Genomic DNA, 25,624 nt, shown 5'->3' on the forward strand with positions numbered 1-25,624 from the left:
AGGGGCAGAGTTACAGAAAGAGAGAGAGATGTCTTCCATCTGTTGCAATGGCAGGAGCTGGGCCAATCCAAAGCCAGCAGCCAGGAGCTTCTTCCAGGTCTCCCATGCAGGTACAGGGGCCCAAACACGTGGGCCATCTTCTGCTGCTTTCCCAGGCCACCGGCAGAGAGCTGGATCAGAAGAGGAGCAGCGGGGACACGAACCAGTGCCCATATGGGATGCTGGTGCCACAGGCGAAGGCTTAACCTATTACACCAATAGCACCAGCCCTAGGAATTACTTTCATTGAAGTAAACTTAAGTGATTGGGGAAGACAAGTTAAAGGCCAGTCATTAATAAAAAACAATGGAAAAAAATGTGTTAAATTCAAATTGCCAAGCTAGGCACAAAAATGAGATTTTCCTCTTTTTAGTCTAAAAAGTTTCTAGGGCTGGCACTGTGGAATAAGGTTAAGCCACCACCTGCTGTGCCAGCATTCCCATATGGGTCCTGGTTGCCCAACTTCAGATTTAGCTCCCTGCTAATGCACCTGGGAAAGCAGCAGAGGATGGCCCAAGTCCTTGGGTCCTTGCACCCATGTGAGACCCAGAGGAAGCTTCTGGCTCAGCCCTAGCCATTGCAGACATTGGGGAGGAAACCAGCAGATAGAAGAGCTCTCGCTCGCTCGCTCTCTCTCTCTCTCTCTAACTCTGCCTTTTAAGTAAATAAAAGGGTTCTGTTTTCAAATTGCTTTACTTGAGAGCCTATGTTCCTGCTCCCTATTTAGGGGACAAATTGCAAGTCCATAGACCGCATTAGGAAAAAAATAAACAAAAACTGTTGGTCTTCTATCAACAGATTAGCAAATGAGTGTATGTATATGTGTTAAAACAAAATGGTCACAATATCTTTACCCATGGTAACCAACAGTTTGTTGAATGAACCAAATAATGGTTCTAATCATGATGATGAGGGCTTATACTCTACTATATGGTAGAGTAAGGCATTAAGAGACAGTTACTTCCCCAAGTTACATATGCAGTAAGGGGTGGAGCTGGTGTTGGAATCCAAGAAACTCTCTGGAAAACTAGCACACAGTAACTCCTGGAGCAGCCATATTTTCAGACCCATATTTATTTCCTAGGTGAGAGGCCTCAAATCTTTGTACAAAGAATAGGGGCTTTGAAACAGTCACATGTGGGTCAGATCTCAGCTCTGTAGCTTATGTGATCCTGGGCAAGGTGTTGATCCATCTGAGTCAGCAAAGCACAGCAGTACCTTCCAATAGGGTTGTTGCCCAAATTAAATGATATTCTCCTGTGTTGGGTGAATGGAAGAACCAAGCAGTCCACCATTTCAACAAGTTGAGTTTTATTATAGAAATACTGAAGAACGGTTGGCAGTGGTCTGGAAGAGACCTGTCTGGAGCAGATGCACGCTCAGCTGCTCTCTGAGCCCTCAGACACCTGCCATGACTCTGGGCAGGCAATGGTGTTCCTCAAAGGGCCCAATCCACGCCCTCCACGTCAGCAAGCCCTGGGACAGAGGGTGCCTGGGCGGTGGAGGACTTGGGAAGGTTGAGCTGAGGTGGAGCAGGCTCGCTAGAAAGAACAGCAGGGGTCGTTTCTAAGGAACGGGACAAAGGAGAGAGAAATGTGTCCGTGCATTTGTGTATGCCTTCATACATCTCAAGCTTCTTGCCTTGTGCCATCCCCCACCCACTCCCATAGGGCTTGGCATGACCAGCCCCAAGCTCACCGCTTCCCACTTTCACCCTGGACCACAATCCTCTTTCAGCTACTTTTTCCCTCCGCCCACCAGGCTGCCCCACCAGCCAGAACACAGCCCTCTCAGACCTCATCAGGGCTGGCTCGTCCTCATCACTCAGCACAGCTGTCTCCTTCTTAGAGAAGGGCTCTTCCAGCTACTCAGGGAAGAAGCCGCCCCTACAGTCCCCCTCTGTCCCCAGCACCTGTGAGATGGCTTATTTGCCACTGCCCCACCTCCCTTGAGAAGTTGCTTCCTGAGACCAGAGGAGGCCATGCTGGTCCCTCATCCCAGCACACTGGAGGTGTGCAGAGTTATGCAGGAAGTAAATATACAAGGGTACTCCAGAAAGTTTGTAGGAAAGAAATCAAAATCCATGCATGTTTCTTTCATAATATTTTCTATGAACTTGTGTTAAGGCCCCTCACACTGCATAGATTTCAAAATTTTCTGCATTAAAATAAACATCTTTCAATTCCATTTTCCATGAACTTTTTGATGTGTCTTCATGCTGTATAAGGTTTGCTTGTGGGCGCTGGAATCCTGGGGATGGACCAGGTTTCATCTTGCTCCTAGAGGGGCTCAGTCTCGTGGTCTGCAAACTGAGTTCTAGGGAGCCAGCTCCAAATTTGGAAATTTTTTGTAATTGTTTTTGCAAATGCAAAATGGTTAACAAAGTTAACCATTTTAAAGTGTACAGTTCTCACTATGCAACCATCACCAATTTCAAATAGAGCATTTTCATCAACCAAAAAAGCAGCTCATGAAGCAAATACTCCCTTTCTCCTGCCCCTCCACCTCTGGCAACTACAAATCCACTTTCTGCCTCTGAACTTGCTTATTCTGAGTATCAACATAAATGGGGAGGTGGCAGGGAATGCTGAATGGCTACAGAAGTTATTTTGAAATGATGGACATTTTCTGTAAATGGATAGTAGTAATGGTGCCCTACACTGTAGGTACTAAACAAATGGTAAATTTGTGTTTTGTGGCTGGCACCGTGGCTCAACAGGCTAATCCTCTGCCTGCAGCGCCGGCACACCGGGTTCCAGTCCCAGTCGGGGTGCCGGATTCTGTCCCGGTTGCCCCTCTTCCAGGCCAGCTCTCTGCTATGGCCCGGTAGTGCAGTGGAGGATGGCCCAAGTGCTTGTGCACCTGCATGGGAGACCAGGAGAAGCACCTGGCTCCTGCCTTCGGATCAGCGTGGTGTGCCGGCCACGGCGGCCATTGGAGGGTAAACCAACGGCAAAGGAAGACCTTTCTCTCTGTCTGTCTCTCACTATCCACTCTGCCTGTCCAAAAAAAAAAAAAAAAAAATTGTGTTCTGTGCATTTTGCCACAGTTTCTGAAAATCGACAATAAAATGTATGGAAGAATGTATGAGTTCCTCCAGAAGTACATGTACTGTGCTTCATTGGACTCGTCGAACAGTGGCTTGGAATTACAGGTGATACACTCAGGATTTCGTGCAGCTGTGGGATTCCGTGATTGGAGCTTGCAAACCCACTTACCGTTTGCAACCTCAAGTGCCAGGCGGTTGGGATGAATTGCTCCCCACCCACCCAACCCCAGCATGGGCAGAATCCCCTTTGCTGCATGGCATACCTGATATCCAGTTCTTGGTTGCAGTAGTGGCAGTAACACTTGGGAGGTTGACAAGGCAAGGAATGGGAACAGAGGAAGAAGCAGTTGAGGTGAGGCCAGTAAGCTCCCTTCCTCGCCTTTCCTGCCTACCTCCATCTCCGCTCCTCCCTTCCTATCCTGGCTTCCTGTGGTCTTGCTGACCTGTCCAGCTTAGCCTCACCTCTCACTGCTCACATTCTACTTCATCTTCCAGCCAGTTGTCCTCACCCCATAGGCAACACGATCCACTAACCCAGGGATGTCCCATGAAGTTTGGGGCATGGAACAGCATCCCCGGTCTCCACCCACTAGGTGTTAATAGCACTCCCTCTTCTTGTTGTGACAACCATATGTGATCCCAGGCACTGCCAAGTGGCCCCTGGGTGGCACTCACTCCTGCCTGAGAACCGCTAGTCTAACCACAGGCTCAAGTTGAAGTCTGGGCCCCATCTCCTTTACTTCACACTGGATCCTCCAGCAGTTCTTTGTGGAGCTACTGTAAATGTCTCCTCATCTCCACTGCCATCCCCAGAGCCCCTGCCCCGACTGGGACCTCCACCTCTCGGTCTCTCTGCCCCCACCGCCGTCACCAGATCTCCTGCCCCGACTGTGGGACCTCCACCTCTTGGTCTCTGCTTCCACTCTTGGCCTGATTCCTGCTGCCTCTGTACACATACCACCCAGAGCAATCTTTCCAAAACTCAAATCAGATCTCTCTGATGGCTCTCCACCACCCTTAGAAGAGAAGCTTCCCCTGGCCCTGGCCTGCGAGGACCCTGTGCTAGCTCTGCCCTTGGCACACAGTGCTTCTCTTCCTTCAGGCCTGCCTTGCATGTTTGCTTTGCTCCCAGTGGTTGTCCCCGAGCAACTCACGACCCAAGAGCCTTCTACCTACACACCTCTCTGTCCAAATTATCTCCCCAGGAAAAGCAGCCCACTGCCCTGCATGTCCTGTGATATCACCCTGACTTCATTCATTGGTTTTGGAGCTTGGTGCTTGTTTATCCATAGCCCTTCTGCCACTGTCATGTGAACCCTGTGGGCTCAAGGACCTCATGGATTTTATTCTCTCCAGAGCCCTCAGCACCTCGCATGGGCCTGCTACACACAACGTGTTTGAGGAACAGATAGATGACTACTTCTTTCTTGCACTTTGCCTTTTCACTGAGTCTTTGCACACGGTGTCCCCTCTTCCTGGGAGCACCCTTCCCTCATTTCTGCTCCTCAGTGGCTAATTCCATCCTTTCCGTAAGAGAGAATGAAGGGATCTCTTTGAGGAAGCTTCCATGAGCTCACACCCACCCTTCCTCAGGGAGGAGGGTAGGATAAGAGCAGTCGCCTACTGCACTGACAGCTCCGGAGGACCTATGAGATACAGCCACTCGCTAACGTGGGCATCTCCTGGGATGCCCGTCTCCCTCGCAAAACTAAGACCTGCTCAAAGGCGACTTGTCCAGCAGAGTCCCCAGCAGCCATAAAAGACTTGGTCCTGGAAAACCTCCCTTATGTGAAGACAGAGAATGAGAATGAGTGAATGGTCATATTTCACAGAAAACCCCAGGGCTGTGCTGGTGCAGAATGGAGTGGCTGTTATCCCAGCCTTGGGAGGGGAGGGTGCTTTGCACAGAGATCGCTCTCCTACCTTAAATGGCTTGGCACGGCTTGGGCTCCCTTTCTTCCCCTTCTGTCTGCATCACCTCCTCTTCTTCTTCCTCCCTAGCCTTCCCTACTTCTCCCTCCTCCCTCCTAATAGAAAGACCACCGTGGGAATGGACCCCTCTTTACCCAGTCTCCTTTGTTGTAGGACGTGAAGAAGAAGGTCATCATCATGTAGGCACATTTCAAAAAGTTCCATGAGTTCCTCCTTGGGAATGGTCTCTTGGAAGGGGTGGTGGCTGGGATGAGCTTCACTGGAGAGAACCAACAGGCATTGCTTTCACTGAGGGCGTGGCCGCTGCACTCAGGATTCCCTGCCCTCTGCGAGTCTTCATCTGAGCTGCACACCCAGCTCCACCTGCTGGCTGTTGCTGCTGGCTTTCCCCCATACGAGGTGGTGCTCACTGTCCCTGGCAAAGTACCCGTCGTCTTCTTGAGCTCTCTCCCTCCTCACCTCCAAACATTGCCAAGTCTGCCTCCGTGTTTCCCAGCTCTCTCACCAAACCACCTGTCCTCGTGGTCCCAGCCTCCCAGGCTCTCTTGGTCGTGGTTTCAGCCCATCATCTGGCTGACTTCCTCACTTCAAACCTAATGGGATGGGGTGGGAGTTGGGCACATTGGCTAAGACACCAATGAGATGCCTGCATCCCACTTAAGAGGACCTGGGTTCAAGGCCCGGCTTCTTGCTAATGTGCACCCTGGGAGGTAGCAGGTGATGATTCAGGTAATTTGGCTCCTGCCTCTCACGTGGGAGACCAGAATCGAGCTCTGGGCTCCTGGCCTTGGCCTGGCAAAGCCCTGGCTGTTGTGGGCACTTGGGGAGTGACCAGCAGATACAGGATTTCTAGCTTTCAGTCTTTCAACAAATAAAAACAAAAATTTGTTTTAAAAAAAAATGGTTACAACCTGGGGCTGGCGCTGTGGCATAGCGCGCAAAGCCACCTCCTGCAGTGCCGGCATCCCATATGGGCACCGGTTCATGTCCCAGCTGCTCCACTTCTGATCCAGCTCTCTGCTATAGCCTGGGAAAGCAGGGGATGGCCCAAGTCCTTGGGCCCCTGCACCCTCGTGGGAGACCAGAAGAAGCTCCTAGCTCCTGGCTTTGGGTCAGCGCAGCTCCAGTCATTGTGGCCATCCAGAGAGTGCACCAGCAGATGGAAGACCTCTCTGTATCTCCCTCTCACTGTCTACAACTCTAGCTCTCAAAAAATAAATAAATAAATAAATCTTTTTTTAAAAAAATAAAAGCATTACTTCTAGAAAACTTAAATTTTTACAAATAAACATACCTGTCTAAACAATTCCTATATCAAAAAGGTGGGACATTACTAGTATAAAGGTAAATGCAAATGAAAAATAAATAATCCTCCTGTTGAGAATTAGGACAAAATTTCCTCTGCTTTTTTCTTACAGAATCCAGTTTAGAAAACTTGTCTCTTTGAAATGGGTACAAATCTCTTCAAAAGCTAACTAAGCGCTTTGCCAGTAGTATGACCTTGATTATGACCTTGGATGTTTTTCTCAAGGACCTCAGAGCCATCGCTTGGAAGCCTAAATATTGAGGAAGGTAGCACTGCTTTTCTCACAGTTCCTGAGAGAGGGTGGAGACTAACTTTGGTGGGTATCTTGCTCCAAGTTGTAAAACCGCCTTCTGCTTGTAAGACAGGAGAGTGAGTCTTTTCTTTGGATAAAGCTGGTGCAGGTGGTCACCTCGATTTCCAGGTGATGTAGCAGGAGCCTCAGGTGACAAAGGGCGCTGTCAGCTCTCTCCTGTGCAGGCTCACTGCTGTTCACCTGGATAATGTGATTGCAGTGGTGGTACCTGCGTGGCCATAGAAGAGCCCGGGGCTTCTGTGTCACTGCAGCCTCTCAGTTTGTATCTGACCCACTGCCTCTGCAGTAATAAAACTGCTCTGTCTGCTGCCTTGTGGAGAGGTTTTCTGGTTGTGCTAGATTTCCTTGGCTCTGTGGCTGAAGGATATCCTTTTATGATATGATTTCCATTACTTTCTTTTGACTTACTCATTAAATGTTTTCATCATTGCATATTTTTCTTTTTAGTTGAAGAGTTATATAGCCTAGGGCTGGCACTGTGGCTCAGTAGGTTAAGCTGCTGCCTGTGGCGCCAGCATCCCTTATGAGTGCCGGTTTGCTTCCCGGCTGCTCCATTTCCCCTCCAGCTCCGTGCTAATGGCCTGGGAAGCAGTGGAAGATGGCCCAAGTGCTTGGGCCTCTATACCAATGTAGGAGACCCAGAAGAAGCTCCCAGCTCCGCCCATTGTGGCCATTTGGGGAGTGAACTAGTAGATAGTTTGTCTGTCTCTCTCCCTGTCTCTAACTCTGTCTCTCAAATAAATAAATTTAAGAAAAAAGTTATGTAGTCTTCAACCATTCTTTAGTGGTTATAGATTATACCATCCATCCTCAACATAATAGGTTTTAATGCTACTTCTCTTACCACTTATTTATTTATACTACTTAAAAGGCAATGTTACACAGATTCAGGGAGAGACGGAGAGAGATCTTCCATCCATTTGTTGACTCCCCAGATGGCAAAAACAGGAGCCAGGAGCTTCTTCCAGGTCTCTCACATGGGTTTAAGGGCCAGAGGACTTGAGCCATCTTCCAGTGCTTTCCTAGGCACATTAGCAGGAAGCTGGATTGGAAGTGGAGTAACCAGGACACAAATCAGCACCTATGCAGGATGCTGGTGTCACAGGCAATGGCTTAACCCTCTATGCCACCAAGCCAGCCCCCAGCACTTCTTCAATACTACTTATTGTTACCACTGTTTCCACGCCTCTGTACAATGCTAGGAACATGTTAACATCTTCCTGCTCCAACCTTCCTATTGTTACTGTGAATTTTCTTAATTCCTGCTAGATACTAGTGTTGTTTCATTCCATTAATGTTCATTTTTACTTAGCCATGTATTTACTTTTTCCATTATTTTTAGTCCATCTTAGAATTCATGGTTCCATATGGGATATCATCTTTCTTCCTGAAGTATTTCCTTTCGTGTTTCCTTAGTATACCTTAACTAGCAACAAATTATGTGTTTGGATTTTTTTCTGGAAAGTATTTTGCATCCATTTCTAAACATGCAGAGTTCCAGGTGAGCAGTCCTCTTCCAGCACCGGAAGCCTCTGGTGCCCTCACCTTCTATCTCTGATCACTCCCAATGAGGGGCTGCTGTCATTCTTCTCTGCTCCTTGGATGACAATGTCTATATTGTGGGCTGAGTTGTGTCTCCCCTAGAGATAGGGTTAGGTCCTAACCCCCAGTGCCTGGGAACGTGAGTCTAGTTGGAATCAGGTCTTTCCAGATACAGTCAAGGCCAGATCCCACCGGGTTAGGGTGGTGCCAATCCAGCCACTGGTGCCTCGTCAGAGAGGGAAGGTTTGGATGCAGGGCGCACAGGAAGAGCACGGTGTGATGGCAGAGGAGTGACGACAGGTGCTGTGATGAGCCGAGGAATGCCGTGGATGGATGCTGACCACCGGAAGCTGGGAGAGGCAAGGAAGAGCTCCTCCCTGGAGCTTCTGAGGGCAGCACAGCGGCCACATGCTGATTCCAGACTTCTAGGCGTCATTGCTGTGGGACGGCGAGTTCCTGCTCCTCTAAGCCGTCCAGGAGACCGATCCGTGTCTCTGCTTTGCACCCGTGTCTGGCAGTGTTCTAGGAGTGTTTTTCTGTGTAGTCCTTTCCCTTGAGGTTCTCAGGGTTTTAAAAATCTTTTGCTTGATGGTGCAACTTTCTCAGTCATGAACCTACCTGATATTTTCTCGGCTTCATTGTCTCTTGCTCCTCCTTCTGAGATTCCAGTTTCACACAGCACAGCTTTTCACTGCCTCATACGTCTCTGCTGCTCTTGTCAACAGTTTCCAATTTTATCCATTGTGCTTTGATTTTAATATTTTCTCCTGACCTGTTTTCTAGCTCCCTGGTTGTCCTATTGCTAAGCCCAATAGAAGAAATTGAATTCTTAATTCCGGTTGCATATTTTAAATTCCAGAATTTCCATATTTCATGTCATAATTTTCTGGTGGCATTGCCCTGTCCTCTTAATAAGCCTGGTTATTATAAAGCACTTATTTTCGACATCTGGGTCACCTGAGGTTTCTCTTCCCTGGTTTCATTTCTTTTGGTTTTCAGCTGCACAGTCCTGTTACTCAGTCCTTTTATGGAAATGGCCAGAGGTAAAGAGAGGGTCCGGCAGTCCACAGAAAGCACATGAGTAAAGATGTGCCCTCCTACTTCAGTCGGGTCTCCTATCCCGGAGCCACACGGTGGGGGCCCACCTACCTCAGTCGGGTCTCCTATCCCAGAGCCACACGTGGGGCCCTCCTACCTCAGTCTGGTCTCTATCCCAGAGCCGCACGTGGGGCCCGCCTACCTCAGTCGGGTCTCCTATCCCAGAGCCGCACGGTGGGGGCCCGCCTACCTCAGTCGGGTCTCCTATCCCAGAGCCTCACGTGGGGGCAGTGCAGTCTGCAGGCTGGGGTGCCCTTCCTGAGAGCAGCCTCTCAGATACAGGGCCTCTTACCTGGACCTCCTGCGACCCTCTCCTCCGGGATCTCCATCACAACCCAGACCAAAGGAGTCCCCACCTCTGGGTGGAAAAGGCAGGGCCCTGGGGCCTGCATTGTGCTGCAGCGGGTTAAGCTGCCACTGGTGTTGTCGGTGTCCCGTATGGGCGCTGGTTCAAGTCCCAGCTGCTCCACTTTTCATACAGCTTCCTGCTAATGCACCTGAGAAAGCAGTGGAGGATGGCCCGAGTGCTTGGGTCCCTGCACCCATGTGGGAGACCCCAAGGAGGCTCTTGGCTCCTGGCTTCAGCTTGGCCCAGCCCTGGTCATTGTAGCCATTTAAGGAGTGAACCAGCAGATAGAAGACCTCTCTCACTGTCTCTCACTTTCTCTCTAACTATGCCTTTCAAATTAATAAATCTTTTTTTAAAAAGAAAAGAAAAGGAGAGGGCAGGGCCCCAAGCACTTACCTTCTTCCTTGCAGTCATTTGTTTCTTCTAAAATGGGGAAGGAAGAAGAGGGGGAGGGGGAGCAAGAGGAGGAGAAGGAAAGAGAAGGAAGGGAGGGTGGGGAGGAGGAAGAGAGGGAGGAAGAAGGAGATGGAGGGAAGAAGAGAGGAAGAGATGGAGGGAAGAAGGGATGGAGGAAGGAAGGGGAGAAGGAAAGAAAGGAGAAAAAATAAAATACTGAATTATGAAATAGGTGGAAACTAAACAGTGATCTCGGGTGCATTGGGCGCGGAGAGAAGGGACTGCTGTGGGCTTCCTTGGTGTTCCTTGGTCCCAGCACTCCCCTGCCTCGGGGCCTTTGCACATGCTGCTCCCTCTGCCTGGAATGCTCTGCCCTCTCACACACACACATCTGGCTGCCTCACCTCCCGATGTCACCTCCCCTGCTGGTCCTCTAAAAACATCCCAGCGTCTCCCACATTCTTCCCCTCTGCCTCACCCAACAGCTGTGTAACCTGCTTTATTATCATCTCCTTTCTTTCTCTTATTGGAATGCAAGCTGCATTCAGGCTCGTATTTCTGTCTGTTTTATTCCCTGCTATATCTCTGATACCTAGAATAAGACTCAGCATAGAGTAGCTAACATTAATTGATATTTGTTGGACGAATGGAAAAAGTTAACATTTTCTGCTGCCAACAATGGTTGGTTTGATGTTATTTAAAGTCTTCCAACATAAAAAGAAAAAGGTGAACAGCACTGTATTTCTGTGTCGGGGAGAATCATGGGGCCCAGTAGCCATCACCAGACTCACCACTCAACACCTGCAGGCTCAGCAAACCTGAAAGAAAGCAACAAACAAACAGTCCCAACCAAGAGACAATGAGACAAATGCCGCAGACCAACGGGTTCAGCAACCTTGCCCAGAGCTGCTGCTACTCTGAGAGGTCCTGCTGGTCTCCCTGGCACTGTCCTCACTTCTCCGTCAGGCCATTGGCTTATATTATAATACAAAGTTCTGTCTTGTCTGCCTTCTCCATCAGACTGTAATACAAGGATCTGTCACTTGTCAACCTCCTCCATCAGATTATAATACAAGGATCTGTCACTCATCTGCTCCTCCATCAAACTATGAGTTTATGGAGAGGTATGAGCAGGTGAGATTGAGGTTTCAGGTTCCCCATACTCTGCATGGTCCTGTCATATTCTAGGCAATTAAAAAAATATATTCTTGATGAGCAAGCCCCAAGACATGTGTGCAGGGAGGTACTTACCTAGGATCTCTGATGTCATCCATCCAGAGGAAGTATGGTGCAGGAGGTGGGCACAGGTCAAAGATGCAGACAGGGTCCAGAGTGTTGAGTCCCAAGGGCCATGGAAGGAGAGGCCAGAGCAGGAGACACAATCACACCATCAGAAGGCAGAGGGATGGGGAGTGGCTGGGAACAGAGCTTAGGACAGATCTTAGCGAACAGTTAGACTACAGCAGTGAACGGGAGCAGAGCATCATGTGGGTGGCATTGGGGGACCAACAGTGGTCAATTTCTCAGAGACAGGAAGTAAAATAGTGGCTGCCAAGGACCTGGGGAAGGGGGAGAGTGGGAGTGGCTGCTTAATGGGTTTGGGGCCTCCTTCTGAGGTGAAGAAAAGTCCTGGCTCTAGATTGGGGTGGTAGTTGCACAACACTGCAATGGTGCCATGTGTCACCATATCATATAAAGTGGCAAAGGTGGTATGGTTGGGCTTTTTGTTTTGTTTTAGATTTTATTTATTTGAGAGAGTTACAGACGGGGAGAGACAGAAAGGTCTTCCATCTGCTGGTTCAGTCCCCAAATGGCCGCAATGGCAGAGCTGTGCCAATCTGAAGCCAGGAGCCAGGCGCTTCCTCCTGGTATCCCATGTGAGTGCAAGGGCCCAAGCACTTGGGCCATCTGCTGCTGCTTTTCCCAGGCCATTAGCAGGGAGTTAAATTTTAAGTGGAGAAGCCAGACTGGAACCGGTGCCTACCTGGGATGCCAGCTCTGCATGTGGATGCTTAGCCTACTATGCCACAGTGCCGGCCCTAGGTGGTAAGTTTTATGTTACATATTTTACCACAAAAAAATCAAAGAGAGCATGTGACTTCTTTGTCAAGCAGTGACCTTTTTCAGCAATGGCCTCTTGAGATAGCCAGAGCTGGACTCTGAAAGGAGAGTCTGGCTGTGCACAGGACAGTGGGCAGCACAGCCACATGGTTAAGCCATGGCGTCAGACCGGTGTCCATCACCACCCACCTTGTGCCTCCAGCAAAGTGCACATAAATTGGGGCCGGCACTGTGACACAGAGGTTAATCCTTCACCTGCAGCACTGGCATCCCATGTGGGTGCCCATTCAAGTCCCGGCTGCTCTTCTTCTGATCCAGCTCCCTGCTGTGGAAAACAATGGAAGATGGCCCAACTTCTTGGGCCGCTGCACCAGTGTGGGAGACCCGGAAGAAGCTCCTGGCTCCTGATCTGCTCAGCTGCAGCCATTGTGGCCATTTGGGGAGTGAAGCAGTGGATGGAAGACCTCCCTCTCTCTGCCTCTGACTGTCTGTAACTCTACCTCTCAAATAAGTAAATAAAAAGTTAAAAACAGACACCCAACCTGTTCAAAGGTGAAAATGATGGAGCTATTATTCTTCCAGAAAAGGATGGTCAGATTCTGAGGGAGGATCTGGGGCAGAGAAGAATGGGAGTGAGTGGAAGGGCCAATGTGTGCCCCTAGAATCTTACGTTTCAGTACTGTTGACCCGCGAGCATCCAGGAGGACATCCGGTCAGTCATTGGGCAGCAGCAGGCGTGCAGGTCAGGAGGAAGAGAGAGGGTCAAAATGCCTCTGTCCTGCTCACCCACCCTTCTGGTCCTCAGGGCAAAGGGGAAGTGGCAGTGCCTTCCAGGGCTCACGGAATGGGCTGGGGGATGGGAGGGGGCTCTGGAAGCTTCCGGGACACTTGACTCCTCTGGAGACACTAGGAAGTCTGGAGGGGGAAAGCTGAGGAGGGACTGGGCCACTTGCCCTTGGTTCTCCTTATTCCATGTCCTCTGCACAGATGTGCCCACCTCAGTCCTTCCTGGTGTTCTGGTTCTCAGTGCTTGAGAGTCCTTATGAGACCCTGCTCAACACTTGGGGACTTGAGTGGCTAAGGGCTCACCTTCCTGCCCACACGGTGTGGTGCAACTCCAGACCCACATGTGCCTGGGCACATCTCACAACTTCCTGTGCAATCACAGGATCAGGGAGTCTCCAGCCGGTCCCCAGCCTCCTTCAGGGATGGAGGCCATGGACAGAGGGTTTTCCTCAACCTGTGTCCTAAATTGAGAAGATCTACCCAGAGATCTCTTTCTTGTTTCCTCTCCATCCCCACATCTAGAAACATTCCAGTTTCCCAAACAGAAGGAAAAATAACTTACTTTTCACTGGAACATACCACCAACCAGCCATCAAGGAATCAATATGGAAAAATGAGCAAAAGACAGGGTCAGCATTAGCACCCCTCCTGTCCCTGGTCCGTTCCTTTATCCATTCATCGAATATTTTAAAGTTATTTAAAACCTTACTTTCAATATACCATTAAAGTACACCAAAATGGAGACCCACCCTGAGTGACTCAGTTAGGCCTCCTATCACCTCAGTCTTGCTTGGTCTGCAAACTTAAGTGAATCTTAGCTTGGGCTATTTCTTATAAATACCTACAATGAAAGACAAATAGAACTTAGGTTCACCAATCAGAAGCAGCCAACACCCTTCTATAACTAGGGATTTTCCAACAGTATAGACCAAATAAGGCAGCTCTATCGCTGTGGCCATCACACATTTTTTCTGCTTCACTTCCAGGTCCATCCTATGAGGGCCTCGCCCTGATGGAGCTCCCAGAGCACTTTCGGTCTGGAGCTCCCAACTCATAAATTGTTTGCTCAGATAAGCTCCTTGTAATCTCACTGTGCCTCAGTTTACCTTCTAAGCAGTATTAGTGATGCACAGAACATGGGCGAAGAATAGCACAGAGGAGTCCTGTGTCCCCATCACCCAGTTTCTCCCAGTGGTAGCCCCTGGTGGAATCAGAGCATGCTATCAAAACTAGCAAACAAGTGCTGGCCCAGTACAGCTGTGCATATAAGACTGGTGAGACCTAGGTAAGGCCCTGGGCTACAGGCCTTACCTAGGTCTCACCAGTCTTATATGCACTCGTTTTTGGTGCTTTACTAAATATTTATTTGATGGTCAAATTGACATAATAATTATCTTTATAAATGAAGGGAGGGAAATGCGTGTAGTGGGGGAGTTTAGGTTTAAAGGGCTCAGGCAGAACAGGTGGGTACCACTCAATCACTGCCTCTCCATCTCCAGGGCAGGCTGGGAGTATGAGGGAACTTCTGAACACTCATGGAAAATGAAATGAAATGATAAGTTTCTTTCAGCACAAGGAATTTTTTTAAGTCCTTGAATACAAAGGATCTTCAAAAAGTCAATGAAAATGTGTGATATGAAAAAACTATGGATTTCAATTTTTTGCATTAAAGCCTGTTTAACTTTTTGAAGTAGGACTTGAGGGAAAGAGGGGAGGTCAAGGGGAAAGCACCGTCCCCTTCCTCATCTGCTGCACCCTGGAAAGTGATGGTGCCCCCTGCTAGACAACTGGACTATCAAGGCGAATTTGGCCGGCCTGTATGGCCAGAGTAGTGTGTGAAGGAACCATCACGTAGGAAGTGTGTTACGCACACACACCTCGCTCCATCATGTAAGTCCTCCTTCTTAGGTCTGAGCTGGGATCCTAGAACTGGATTTTAAGCAAACACTGAGAGGCGTTGCTGTAGCTCAGACATCAACAAACTTTCTCTGTAAAGAGCCAGATGGGAAATACTATAGGCTGTGCAGTCTGTGTGGTCCCAGTTGCAACCACTCAGCTCTGCTCTTGCAGGACAGAAGTAGCCCACAGACAGAATGTGAATGAGTGGGTGTGGCTGTGAGTTAATGAAGCTTTATTTACAAATCAGGCAGCAGGAGTACCGGTTTGCAAAACCTGCTCTATCTCAGTGGTTCTCAAACCATCTGTACCAAGTTCTCAAAAGCACCTGGGAAACCTTTCCGAAAAGAGTCATAGATCCCAGCCCTCAGTATTCTCATGCAGATGGCTCAAGTGAGGCACAGAAATCTATTTTTTAAAGTTTCTGATTCTCAGCTAACTTGGTGGGGGTAGAGAACTTGACTTCCATGTGATTCACAGTGCTGCCACAGAGTTCAGCCATAGAGGAAGGTGCTGCCATATTGGTTTTCTTCAACTCCTTTGATCTGAACGTGGATTAGTTGTTGCAAAGGCATTGTTTTCCTTTAAGAAACATTTCTGTTGCCCAACCCTGTGCCATGGACCTAAAAGGTCGGCAAGCCTACTTCTGTCTTCCGAGGACACTGCTCCACCACCCTTTTTCCTCGGGATTTTCCCTCCACTCTCTGAAGGGTCCAGCTTCTTTCTCGCCTCCAGATTCTCATTTTTCCTTCTGGAAGGCTAAAGTGAGGAGGGCTCCTTCTCATTACAGCAACTTCTAGTAAGAAATCTAACTTGAACTTGCAGATGTGCTGGTAATGGCTTGCAAGAGATGATTGTTACAATTGCAGGAATTTTACATGCCAACTCTTAAACTGTTAGCAGCATGAAGTCAACTAAGATTAGAGTATTTATATCATGGAAAAATGACAGTGGCTGGGACCACCATTGTAGTGCAGGTTAAGCAGCTGCATGCAATGCCGGCATCTCATGAGTGCTAGCTGGAGTCCCAGCTGCTCCGTTTTCATCCCACTCCCTGCTAATGCACCTGGGAAAGCAGCAAAAGATGACCCAACTACCTGGGCCCTGCCACTCATGTGGGAGACCGGATGCAGTTCCAGACTCCTGGCTTCAGCCTGGCTCAGCCCCAGCTGTTGCAGACATTTGAGGAGTGAACCAGCAGATGGAGGAGATATCTCTCTCTCCTCCCTCCCCCGTTCTCACTGTAACTCTGCCCTCAAATAAATATATTTTTTTCTGGAAAAAAAATGATAATTGCTGCCAATCAGGGTTTCCCACAGGTTTAGACTTCACCATTTTCTGTTTGTGCTGATGTAGTCCCAGTTACCAACTAGTGGCCAAGTGCCAGGGCCTGGACCAACCCTACCCCCAAATTTTGGAAAGGAATGCCAAGCCTGGATTGGCTTATGAGAGTCTCATTTCAGCAACACAGACTGTCAGTACTTACTTTCTTCTTCTGTTCTATCTGGGGGCGAGGATGCAGGCAGCCAGGTTCCAGGGGAGGAGAGGAGTAGAGAGGAAAAACAGGCATTAAAACTCGAGTCCCAGACACCAGTAGAAAAGCATCCCTGACCCATCAGGGGAGCAGAGGTGGAAGTGCTACTGGAGATGAGGAAACACAACCCACGGGTTCGACAGCTGAAGGCACAGATGCATTGATGCAACCACTTGGTCTCCTAGCAACTGTTTCTGGAGCATCTGCTGTGTGCTGAGCATTAAGCAAGGTACAGAGGATGCAACGGAATGTAACAGACAAGATCTGCGGGCTCAGGGGGCTTACAGTCGAGTCAGAGAGGCAGGCAACAAAGACATCCCAAAGTAGGGTATTGTGGGATGAGTGTTCTGGGTAGACCTGCAGGGAACAGTGGGAATCTGTAAGGAGGGGATGGCTGCTGACCTTGTGGGGGTACCAGGGTAGGCATCTTGGTGGAAGTGATGTTGTGTCTGAGACCTGAAAGACGAGCAGGGATTAGGCAGGTAAAGGAATTTGGGAGGGGAGGGAGAAAAGTGCCCCCGGTGGGGGGAACAACATGGGCATGGGCATAGGCAGGAAGGAGCCCAGAGCTCCAGAAGGATTGGAAGAGGTCTAAGATGACCATGGCACAGACACAGCTGGACAGTACAGGAGGGAATGGTGCATAGCCCCACAGGGACTCAGAAAGACTCCAGAGTTCATCCTAAGAACAGTGGGCCCTCGGGGCCAGCACTGTGGTGCAGTGGGTTAACGCCCTGGCCTGCCGCACTGGCATCCCATATGGGCAACAATTCAAGTCCCGGCTGCTCCACTTCCGATCCAGCTCTCTGCTATGGCCTGAGAAAGCAGTGGAAGATGGCCCAAGTGCTTGGGCCCCTGCACCGACGTTGGAGACCCAGAAGAAGCTCCCAGCTCCTGGCTTCAGACCGGCGCAGCTGTGGCTGTTGCAGCCAATTAGAGAGTGAACCATCAGGTGGAAGACCTCTCTCTCTCTCTCTCTCTCTCTCTCTCTCTCTCTCTCCCTCTCTCTCCCTCCCTCCCTCCCTCCCTCTCCCCCCCCCTTTGTGTAACTCTGACTTTCAAATAAATAAATAAATCTTAAAAAAAAAAGAGAGAGAGAGAAAGAACAGTGGGGCCTCACAGTGGGGCCTCACTGAGCAATCTGGACCCGTGCTCAGATCCTGGCTATCATTTACCAGCATCATGGTCTTCGGCAACTTTATGTCAATCTCCTCCTTGTACAATCAGAATCACAGCTGAGAGATCATCCTGGAGCCGAAGTGCCTCCCAGAATGCCTCAGTGTCAGTGTTAAAGTTGGAAAAATCCTGGGCAGATGCAGACAGGTGGGCTGCCCTGGATCAGGGTGTTGCACGTGAGGACCTGCAGGTGCACTTGCTCATCTGAGGTGCTGACTGAAGTTTTTGTTAGTTTCCATTTTGCCACCAAGGCTCCACTTCCTAGTGAGCCTCACTTTTCCCCATCTGTACTGTGTGCATGATCTCCAGCCCTGTGGGTCTACGACACCTGCCTCCTCCACTCTCAACTCAGACTCTGCAGATATTAGAAGGTTAATGAGGGATTATTATTATTATTATTATGCATGATATCATATGTAAAGGGAAGGGGCTTCAAAAAGTTCATGGGAAAATGGAGTTCAATGGTAAGTTTGTCTTGCACAAGGTCTTGAGGCCCGTGCACAGTTCTTACATAGTATGCAATTCCATGAACTTTTGGAAGACCCCTCGTAATGCCTAGTGATGGTCATGTCAGATCTCACCATAATGCCCATGTGAACTTCATCTTTGGCTTCATGGCAGGCACATCACATGTACAATAAGAACATTTTGTTTATTTTGTGAAGTCCAGCTGCCCTCCTGGGAGGGAGATGCTGGTATTTCTAGGTGTGGTGGGTTATCTGATGGTAGGTGTCAGGGAGAGCTGGATCCTTCACTTCTCAGAGGGAAAGGAGAGAAGGAAGGAGGGGAGCCTTCCACTCAAGGCTGTGACTGTTCCTGGTGCTCTGACCTTTATCAGAACTCAGTAATTGTATGTAAGACCAGACCTCCTGGTTGACAAAATAGTGCACAGGTGTTCACCCACCCAAACAGAGAAAACTGAGGAACTGTCTTTGTAGGAGCAGCAGACACCTCGAGGAGGTCTTTGGACTTTAGAATCCTCAGAAGAGTGGGACGAGAGATTGGAACCAGCTTCAACCAGCGTTCTAACTCCTGCATTGTCACGGGCAGCCTGTGCAGTGTGTTAGGACTTTCCCTTGGTTATGTGTATGATAAACTATGGAGCTGGGTTGTGTTTCTGGGACCCCAGCTTATGTTCACCCTGCCAGGCAACTCCAGTAACAGGGTATGAACCTTGGGTGATGGCCAGGAAGCAGATTCAGGTGGACTGGATTCAGCTTTAACTCCTTAGTGTCACAGGGTGAGAAAGCTTTTCCTTTTCCATTTGTCTTTCTGTCAGAAAGAAAGCCTCAACATGATGCCGACTCATCTTTAACACCTCTCTAACACTGACACTAACACTTGCCAACTTTCTCTTCTACCAAAGAGAGAAACTCGCCTTAAGTGAAAAAACTCAGCAGAAAACAGTGCCTTGTTAGGATTCAGCGAGGTTTTGTTTCCATTATATTTATTTTTATTGCAATTTTCTCTGATGACAGGTGATACTAGATTTCCACTTAAGTGACTTAGCAGTTTGCTTTTCAAGTTGATCTATTTCAGAAAAAAAAAAAAAACTGAGTTCACTTAAAGAAAAATAGAAACAGGAGTATTGCTAGTACTCCAACTGGCAGTCAGTCTATCTGTGAAAAAGTATGGAGGCCCGTTTGAAAGCATTATTATTAAAAATTAAAAAGTTTGATAATATCCTGCATTGCTGAAGGGATGGAGAAATAGGTATTCTCATGGGCAGTTTATGCGAGTGTGAACTGAAGTGTATACAGATTTAAAACGCGGATACCTTTTAACCCAGCCATTTACCTTTAAGGAACTTAACGTATTTATTTGAAAAAAAAAAAGTGACAGAATCAGTAATTCTATAAGGATATTTGTAATGTCATGAAAACAAAGCAAGTAAAATTATATTAGGAAAAAACCCTAAATATTCATGAACCAGAGACTCATTAAATTATCAATATGAATTGAGTATTACTGAAGTAGTTGAAGGAAAGAGGCCAGATTTTATTGATGAAGCACATGTTATAACTCAAAAAGTTATAGACATATATGAGTATTTTCCAGGTCCACATATTTTTAAAACCTAAGAAATCCGTAGTCTAACAATTATTAGGTAAAATTCCAGCTGTAACCTTATGTAGTAATAAGTATTTTCATTACATTAAAATGAACAAAACATATGATTGGATAATATTGGAAACTTTTTAGACTATAAATAGGAGCACGAATAGCTTAATTACCTGTACACAAGAGAAAGCCCAGGACCAAGTGAGATGACCCCACACTTACCATCTGGGGACAGCCTGTTCATCAGACCTGGGGAAGAGACATAACTGATGAGGCACAGACACAACAGAAAGAAGTATTCCCAACTGATGGGTTTTCTCCGCTCAACAGATGGAACACTCACAGTGTGGCTGCGCTGCCTCAGACATGACTTGGGGTTTCCTCAGTTTCTCACCAAACCCTTGTCCTAGCTCCGTCACAGCAGGCATCCCTGACTCTAATGTAAGTCACTTTCTACTTACAGTCACGCATTGCTTCCTGGTGTGGTGAAAACGGATTGTTAGGTGACTTTGTCATCGTGTGAACGTCACAGGATGAGCAAATTCAGAATACTACAGGTTACAGAGGATAACATCTCATAGGATCACCATCACATGTGTAGTCTGTCCTTGACATGTTGTTATGAGGTGCACGACTGTATTTGTCTGTTCCCCACCAGACCAGGAGTTTCTAAGGAGCGAGCACTGCATATCTATCCTTGAGCTGCCATCATGCAGGTGTGAGTTCAGACACACACCAGATGCTGAGTCATTCTTGCTGGAGGTTCCCCCCAGACTGCCAGCCCAAGGTCATTTGTGAGCATGGCAGAATATTTACCTATGATCCCTGGTTGCAGTCCATCCAGATGGAGAGTTGAGGTGGCAGCCAGGGTCATAGATGTGGCACAGAGTGTTGGGCCCGAAGGATAAGGAGATGAAGCCATAATTAGAAAACCGGAAACAAGCTCAGTTTCTGGGATCTGGGACCAGGATGGGAAGTAGACTGTGGGCCACGGTGAGCTGTTAGGAACTGAGGTCCAGAACCCTATGATTACTGAGTGCCCTTTGCCCTGCATATGGAGGAGAGCTTAACTGAGCTGGGAAGGGGCTTGGCCATGCATCTTTTCTCAGTCATGCTTGGAAAAGATAAAAAGATAACCCTGTATTGACTCTATAAAGAGGTGCCAAGCTCTTTCCTTCTATCTACTTCACACCAGTCCTGAGATCAGAGTACCGTTCCCATAGTGCTGATGGGGACAGATGCAACTGAGAAATCACATGACTTGCTAAGATGTAAGCAGTTGGTAAGTGAAAGAGCAAGAACTCAAACTCCGGTCTCTCCAACTTCCTCTGTAAATCTCCATTTACTGGTCCACACAGTAAGACTATTAGCTGGGGTGAGGCTTCCTGCAGACTGAGAAATCCTACTAAATTTGTTAATTCAAAGTGCTGTGCAGGTCACAAAATCATACTCTGCCAGCACTTTAAGTCATCCAGAAGTCAATGCCAGGTTCTGCTCTCTGACCTCGGTGTTTCCTTTAGCCATATGTGGACCATCTTGAAACTCGGACCACCAAAAAACAAAAACCCACACTCTATTTCCAGGTAACGATTTCTTTTCTTGGTTTGGGGAGCTGAGGAGGAAGACCATATTTTGTTTTCATCAAAGGAGATGTTACAGTGCTCAGTTATTCTAGTTCCTAGATTAGAAACTTGGCTCTGGATGGCCAGGAAAAGGCTTGTTGAAAGCCAGCAGAAGTTACCCCTTTTGTACAAGGATAATGGGAACCACAAGGGGGAGAGATGGAGGGAGAATCTTACCTTTCAGCACTGCCCGGGAGCAAGCAGCAGGAAGGAGAGAACGAATGTGGCCAATGGAGATCGTGTGTCAATAAAGATTCAGAGAGAAAATGAAAATAATAAAGTCATTCTTTGCATCTCATCGCACCCACCAGGTCCTGAGGTAGGAGAAAGAGCCAGATGGAGGGGCTATCCTAGGGTGTTGGGCCCCTTTGGACACACATTTTTTTCAGAGGTCGGAAACCCCAGGGGTACCAGTTGTCTGGAGAATCCAGCCCCTCAACCCTCCATGAGAATTCTGCCATTGATTTTCAGTGTCATCCCCACTTCTCAATTGGAGATCAGCATGGTTAGTTCTTGGAAAAGAAGAGGCTCATCCACCCTGTACCATGGTTTTCTCATAAAAATCCCACCAACAAATACAATCTAATACATTGTACGAAATTGTGCAGACCCAACTCATGTTGGGTCATTTAATCCCACTTAAAATCTGATCAAAGGCATACATATAGACTTGGGAAGCCACACAGGTGAGTCTTGAATCGTGTGCAAAACTAGAGCATCTCTAATCTGAGAATGATGTTCTGCAGCTTTGCCTTTCCCTCTCAATCCCTTCCTTCTCTGATTGAAGGGTCCTACTTTGGGCTCCTCATTGATTCAAAGAGAAAGAGATGTGACTTACATTTGACTGGAAGGAACAACAGAACCAGGAGTCAGTGAGCGAGTCCACATGGAAAACAAAAATGAGGAGCAAAGTTGGACAATGCTGACATGACCTGGCCCCGTCCAGCTCCACACGCTTTTCTTCACTCCTCCATGGGATTTGTGTGTTGCCATATTGGGAGGGACTTTCATGAGAGACTGTTTTTATGTAGCTCAGCACATATAATTTGACAGAGATCAATACAGTGGTAATATTATATTGACATAGGTGTTGAGAACCCTTCTTTAACATTTTAGTTTTAAAAATTATTCTTGCAGATAAATATCTACTTATCTAGATACTAAAGTAGACATACCCATCTACATAGATATCCAGTTATCCTGTATAGGTGTCCAATAAATAGATATCTATCTATATATGGATACAACCTAATACATACATATTCAGTCTTCTATATCTGTAGGTTCTGTAGTCATGATTCAACCAACTACTGGATAAAAAAAAATACTTTAAAAAAATGACATCTGAGGGCCGGCGCCGTGTCTCACTAAGTTAATCCTCTGCCTGTGGTGCCAGCATCCCATATGGGTTCCAGGTTCTACTCCTGGTTGCTCCTCTTCCAGTCCAGCTCTCTGCTGTGGCCTGGGATAGCAGTGGAGGATGGCCCAAGTTCTTGGGCCCCTGCACCTGCATGGGAGACCAGGAGGAAGCACCTGGCTCCTGGCTGCAGATTGGCATAGCTCCAGCCATTGCGGCCATTTGGAGACTGAACCAATGGAAGGAAGACCTTTCTCTCTGTCTCTTTCTCTCTCACTATCTGTAAACTCTACCTGTCAACTGGTTAATGCCACTCTTAGGATCATTGATTACTATCCTCACCCTGTTTTTTATGACCTTGTCTAAATATGATCAGAGTTGGCGAACTTGGAAGGCTTCCATAGCCTTGGCAACTCATGACGACAGCCTAGGGTGGTTAGTGGTGCCATAAACTAGAGTGTCAATTTGTTGGGTCAACAACAGGAGTCACTGTGCACTTGCTCCTCATGTGAGATCTCTGTCCTTAATGTGCTATACATTTTGATTTAATGCTATAACTAGTACTCAAACAGTATGTTTCACTTTGTGTTTCTATGTGGGTGCAAACTGTTGAAATCCTTACTTAATGTATAGTAAATTGATCTTCTGTATATAAAGAGAATTGAAAATGAATCTTGATGTGAATGGAAGGGGAGAGGGAGCAGGAGAGGGGAGGGTTGCGTGTGGGAGGGAAGTTATGGGAGGGGGAAGCCATTGTAATCCATAAGCTGTACGTTGGAAATTTATATTCATTAAATAAAACTTAAAAAAAAACTCTACCTGTCAAATAAATTTTTAAAAAATTTACATCTATGTTGAACATGTTCAGGCTTTTATTCTTGTCATTATAATATAAGCAATAGCATATAACAACTGCTTCCAAAGCATTTATAGTGTGTTAGGCATCATAAGTAACCTACAGTTGATTTGAAGTATTTGGGAGGATATGCCTAGGTTATATGAAACTACCACAGCATTTTATAGAAGGGACTTGAGCATCCTTGGATTTTGGCGTCCATGAGGGTTCTTTTATGGCTGAATAATATTCTGTTACAGGCATAGATAACATTTTGTTTATCATTCATCTGTCAATGGATGCTTGCATTATTTCCACTTTCTGGCTCTGTGATGAGTACTTGTGCACCTTTTCTTGTTTGTTTCTGTTTCAATCTCTCTTGGGCGTATACCTAAGAGTGAAACTGCCTGGCAGCACAGTGTCGAAGTTTCTGAGGGACTTCTAGGCTCTTCCAGAGCAGCAGTGCCATTTTCCATTCCCAGCAATGGTAGATGAGGCTCTGGCTTTTCCACATTCTGGTCCACACTTGATATCATCTATCTTTGGAATATAACCATCCCAGTGAGTGTGCGATGATATCTCGTTGTGATTTTGACTTGCATGTTCCTGATGACTAATGAAGGTAAATGTCTTTTTGTGTACCTATTGGCCATTTGTATAAATAAATATTTTAAATTAAAGTGTTTAATTTATAATAAGATAAATATATAGGCAGATTATTCACATTGAAAAGGAAAAGGCTCCCTGGGGTCCTGAATCATTTTTAAGGCCCTGAGATCCTGAAGTTTGTGAGTCCCCAGCTAGAAGGACAGTGGGTCAAGGTGTCACTGCAGGGGATAAGGATACCTACCACCTTTCTTCCCTCTCAGCCTCCTTTCCCCAGAAAAATGAGTGGAGGAGGGAAGCTTCTTTTCATTGTGTGCCTCGATATTAGACAAAGATGGCAGTGACTTATCTTACTAGTTATACCCCAACCCCAGGGCAAAATCAGTACCCAGTCGAGGTCCCCATCCCTCCCCAGGATTCCCAGAAGTGTGTAAGATCCAGAGGGGAATACAAGCATGGGGTTTCCACAGTTCTTACTTTTTTCTTCAATAACGACTGGGAGGGCAAAAGCGTCAGCCATCCAGTTCACAGCAGGATCGGGGGCAGAGAAAAGGGAGAGAATTCAGTGTTAGATTCAGATCACTGCAAAAACCAAGAGAACCCGAGCTGTACATGGGCCTGGAGGACAGCTAAGCCACCCAATTTTTGTATCAGCAAAACTACTTAGGTCAACCCATCCATCCCCCACCCTTCCGTCTGTCCATCTACCCAGCTGCCCACCTACTCACCCCCTCGACCACCTGTCCATACATCCATGTATCCATGCACCCATCCACTCATCCTTCTACCCATCCACCCAGTATTCCCCATGTTCTGGGCACTGGCCTGTACTTGGTGCTGGAGATGCAGGTAAACAGATCCAAGCTCTGCTCTGAATGCATCTACAGTGCTGACTGGAAAGACAGATGCTAGCACAGGAGTAAAAAGGCATTCCAAGCCCTGTTCTCATGGAGCTTGCAACCTGTCGATGTTGCAGTCATATTACAGGGACACTTCAGATTGAGTGTGTCCAAAGGGAAATGTGTGGCCGTTATTCTACTCACCAAAAAATGTCTGTTAATAAAGTAACAATCCATAAGATCATATGGATATAAATAAATACTTGAATAAATAAGTGGGGGAGAAGAGTCCAGTCTTCCTCAGCTTTGTGACAGAACTCCAGTGCCCTTCCCAATGTACTTCCTGGTGTCTGCATTGCAAGGCCTGGGGTCTCGCTAGAACTCTTCAGTGATAGTGAAATGTGGACTCTCAGGCACTATTCACACATGGCCTCATTGACTTGGAGCTGGGGATTCTTGTGACCCTCATTGGCCAGGTGAGGACAGCAGGGCTGACACAGGCAGTGCCTCTCCCCCGAAGTCACAAAGAGGCATTGACAAAAACTGGTATGCAGACGTATGCCTGTCTGTCTCCAAGGACAGGGACTCATCCACCCCAGCGTCTCCGCCAAGGGCAATGAGAATGTCTAACCCTGTAGCAAGAAACTACAAAATTCAATAGGTCCCCTCTGAATGCACCCACAGGTGCCTCCCCAACCTAAGGAGCAGCACAGGGGAGATGAGGGGTGGGTACAAGCGTTACCTTGCCGAGGAATGCAGGCTTCTGCCAACCCAAGGAACACCAGGATCACCAGGGACATCCTCAGAAATGGCAGCGGTCGGCACAT

The 25,624-nt window shown here is 47.6% G+C and overlaps 1 protein-coding gene across 1 annotated transcript; it reads right to left on the reverse strand.

Annotated features, from left to right (window-relative positions):
* Positions 1–1,580: 1,580 nt before the first annotated feature.
* Positions 1,581–25,624, reverse strand: EDDM13 (epididymal protein 13). Its single transcript, XM_062177598.1, has 8 exons — positions 25,540–25,624; positions 19,761–19,787; positions 16,704–16,757; positions 10,816–10,842; positions 10,025–10,051; positions 5,155–5,279; positions 3,352–3,389; positions 1,581–1,605 (listed from the first exon to the last, which is right to left on the reverse strand). The coding sequence occupies exons 1-8, from the start codon at positions 25,622–25,624 to the stop codon at positions 1,581–1,583; spliced, it is 408 nt and encodes a 135-aa protein (XP_062033582.1).

The sequence above is a fragment of the Lepus europaeus genome, chromosome 19, assembly GCF_033115175.1.
Source record: "Lepus europaeus isolate LE1 chromosome 19, mLepTim1.pri, whole genome shotgun sequence".
Classification (NCBI taxonomy): domain Eukaryota; kingdom Metazoa; phylum Chordata; class Mammalia; order Lagomorpha; family Leporidae; genus Lepus; species Lepus europaeus.

What these genes read in the sequence shown, in the direction of transcription:
- EDDM13 (XM_062177598.1), bottom strand. Translation starts at nt 25,624, where the DNA reads ATGTGCCGACCGCTGCCATTTCTGAGGATGTCCCTGGTGATCCTGGTG. An exon ending in TACCCTGGTACCCCCACAAG is followed by an intron (nt 10,843 to 16,703) that starts GTCAGCAGCCAT and finishes GCTTTCTTTCAG; the next exon opens with GTTTGCTGAGCCTGCAGGTG. An exon ending in GAGCCTGCAGGTGTTGAGTG is followed by an intron (nt 10,052 to 10,815) that starts GTGAGTCTGGTG and finishes TCCCCATTTTAG; the next exon opens with AAGAAACAAATGACTGCAAG.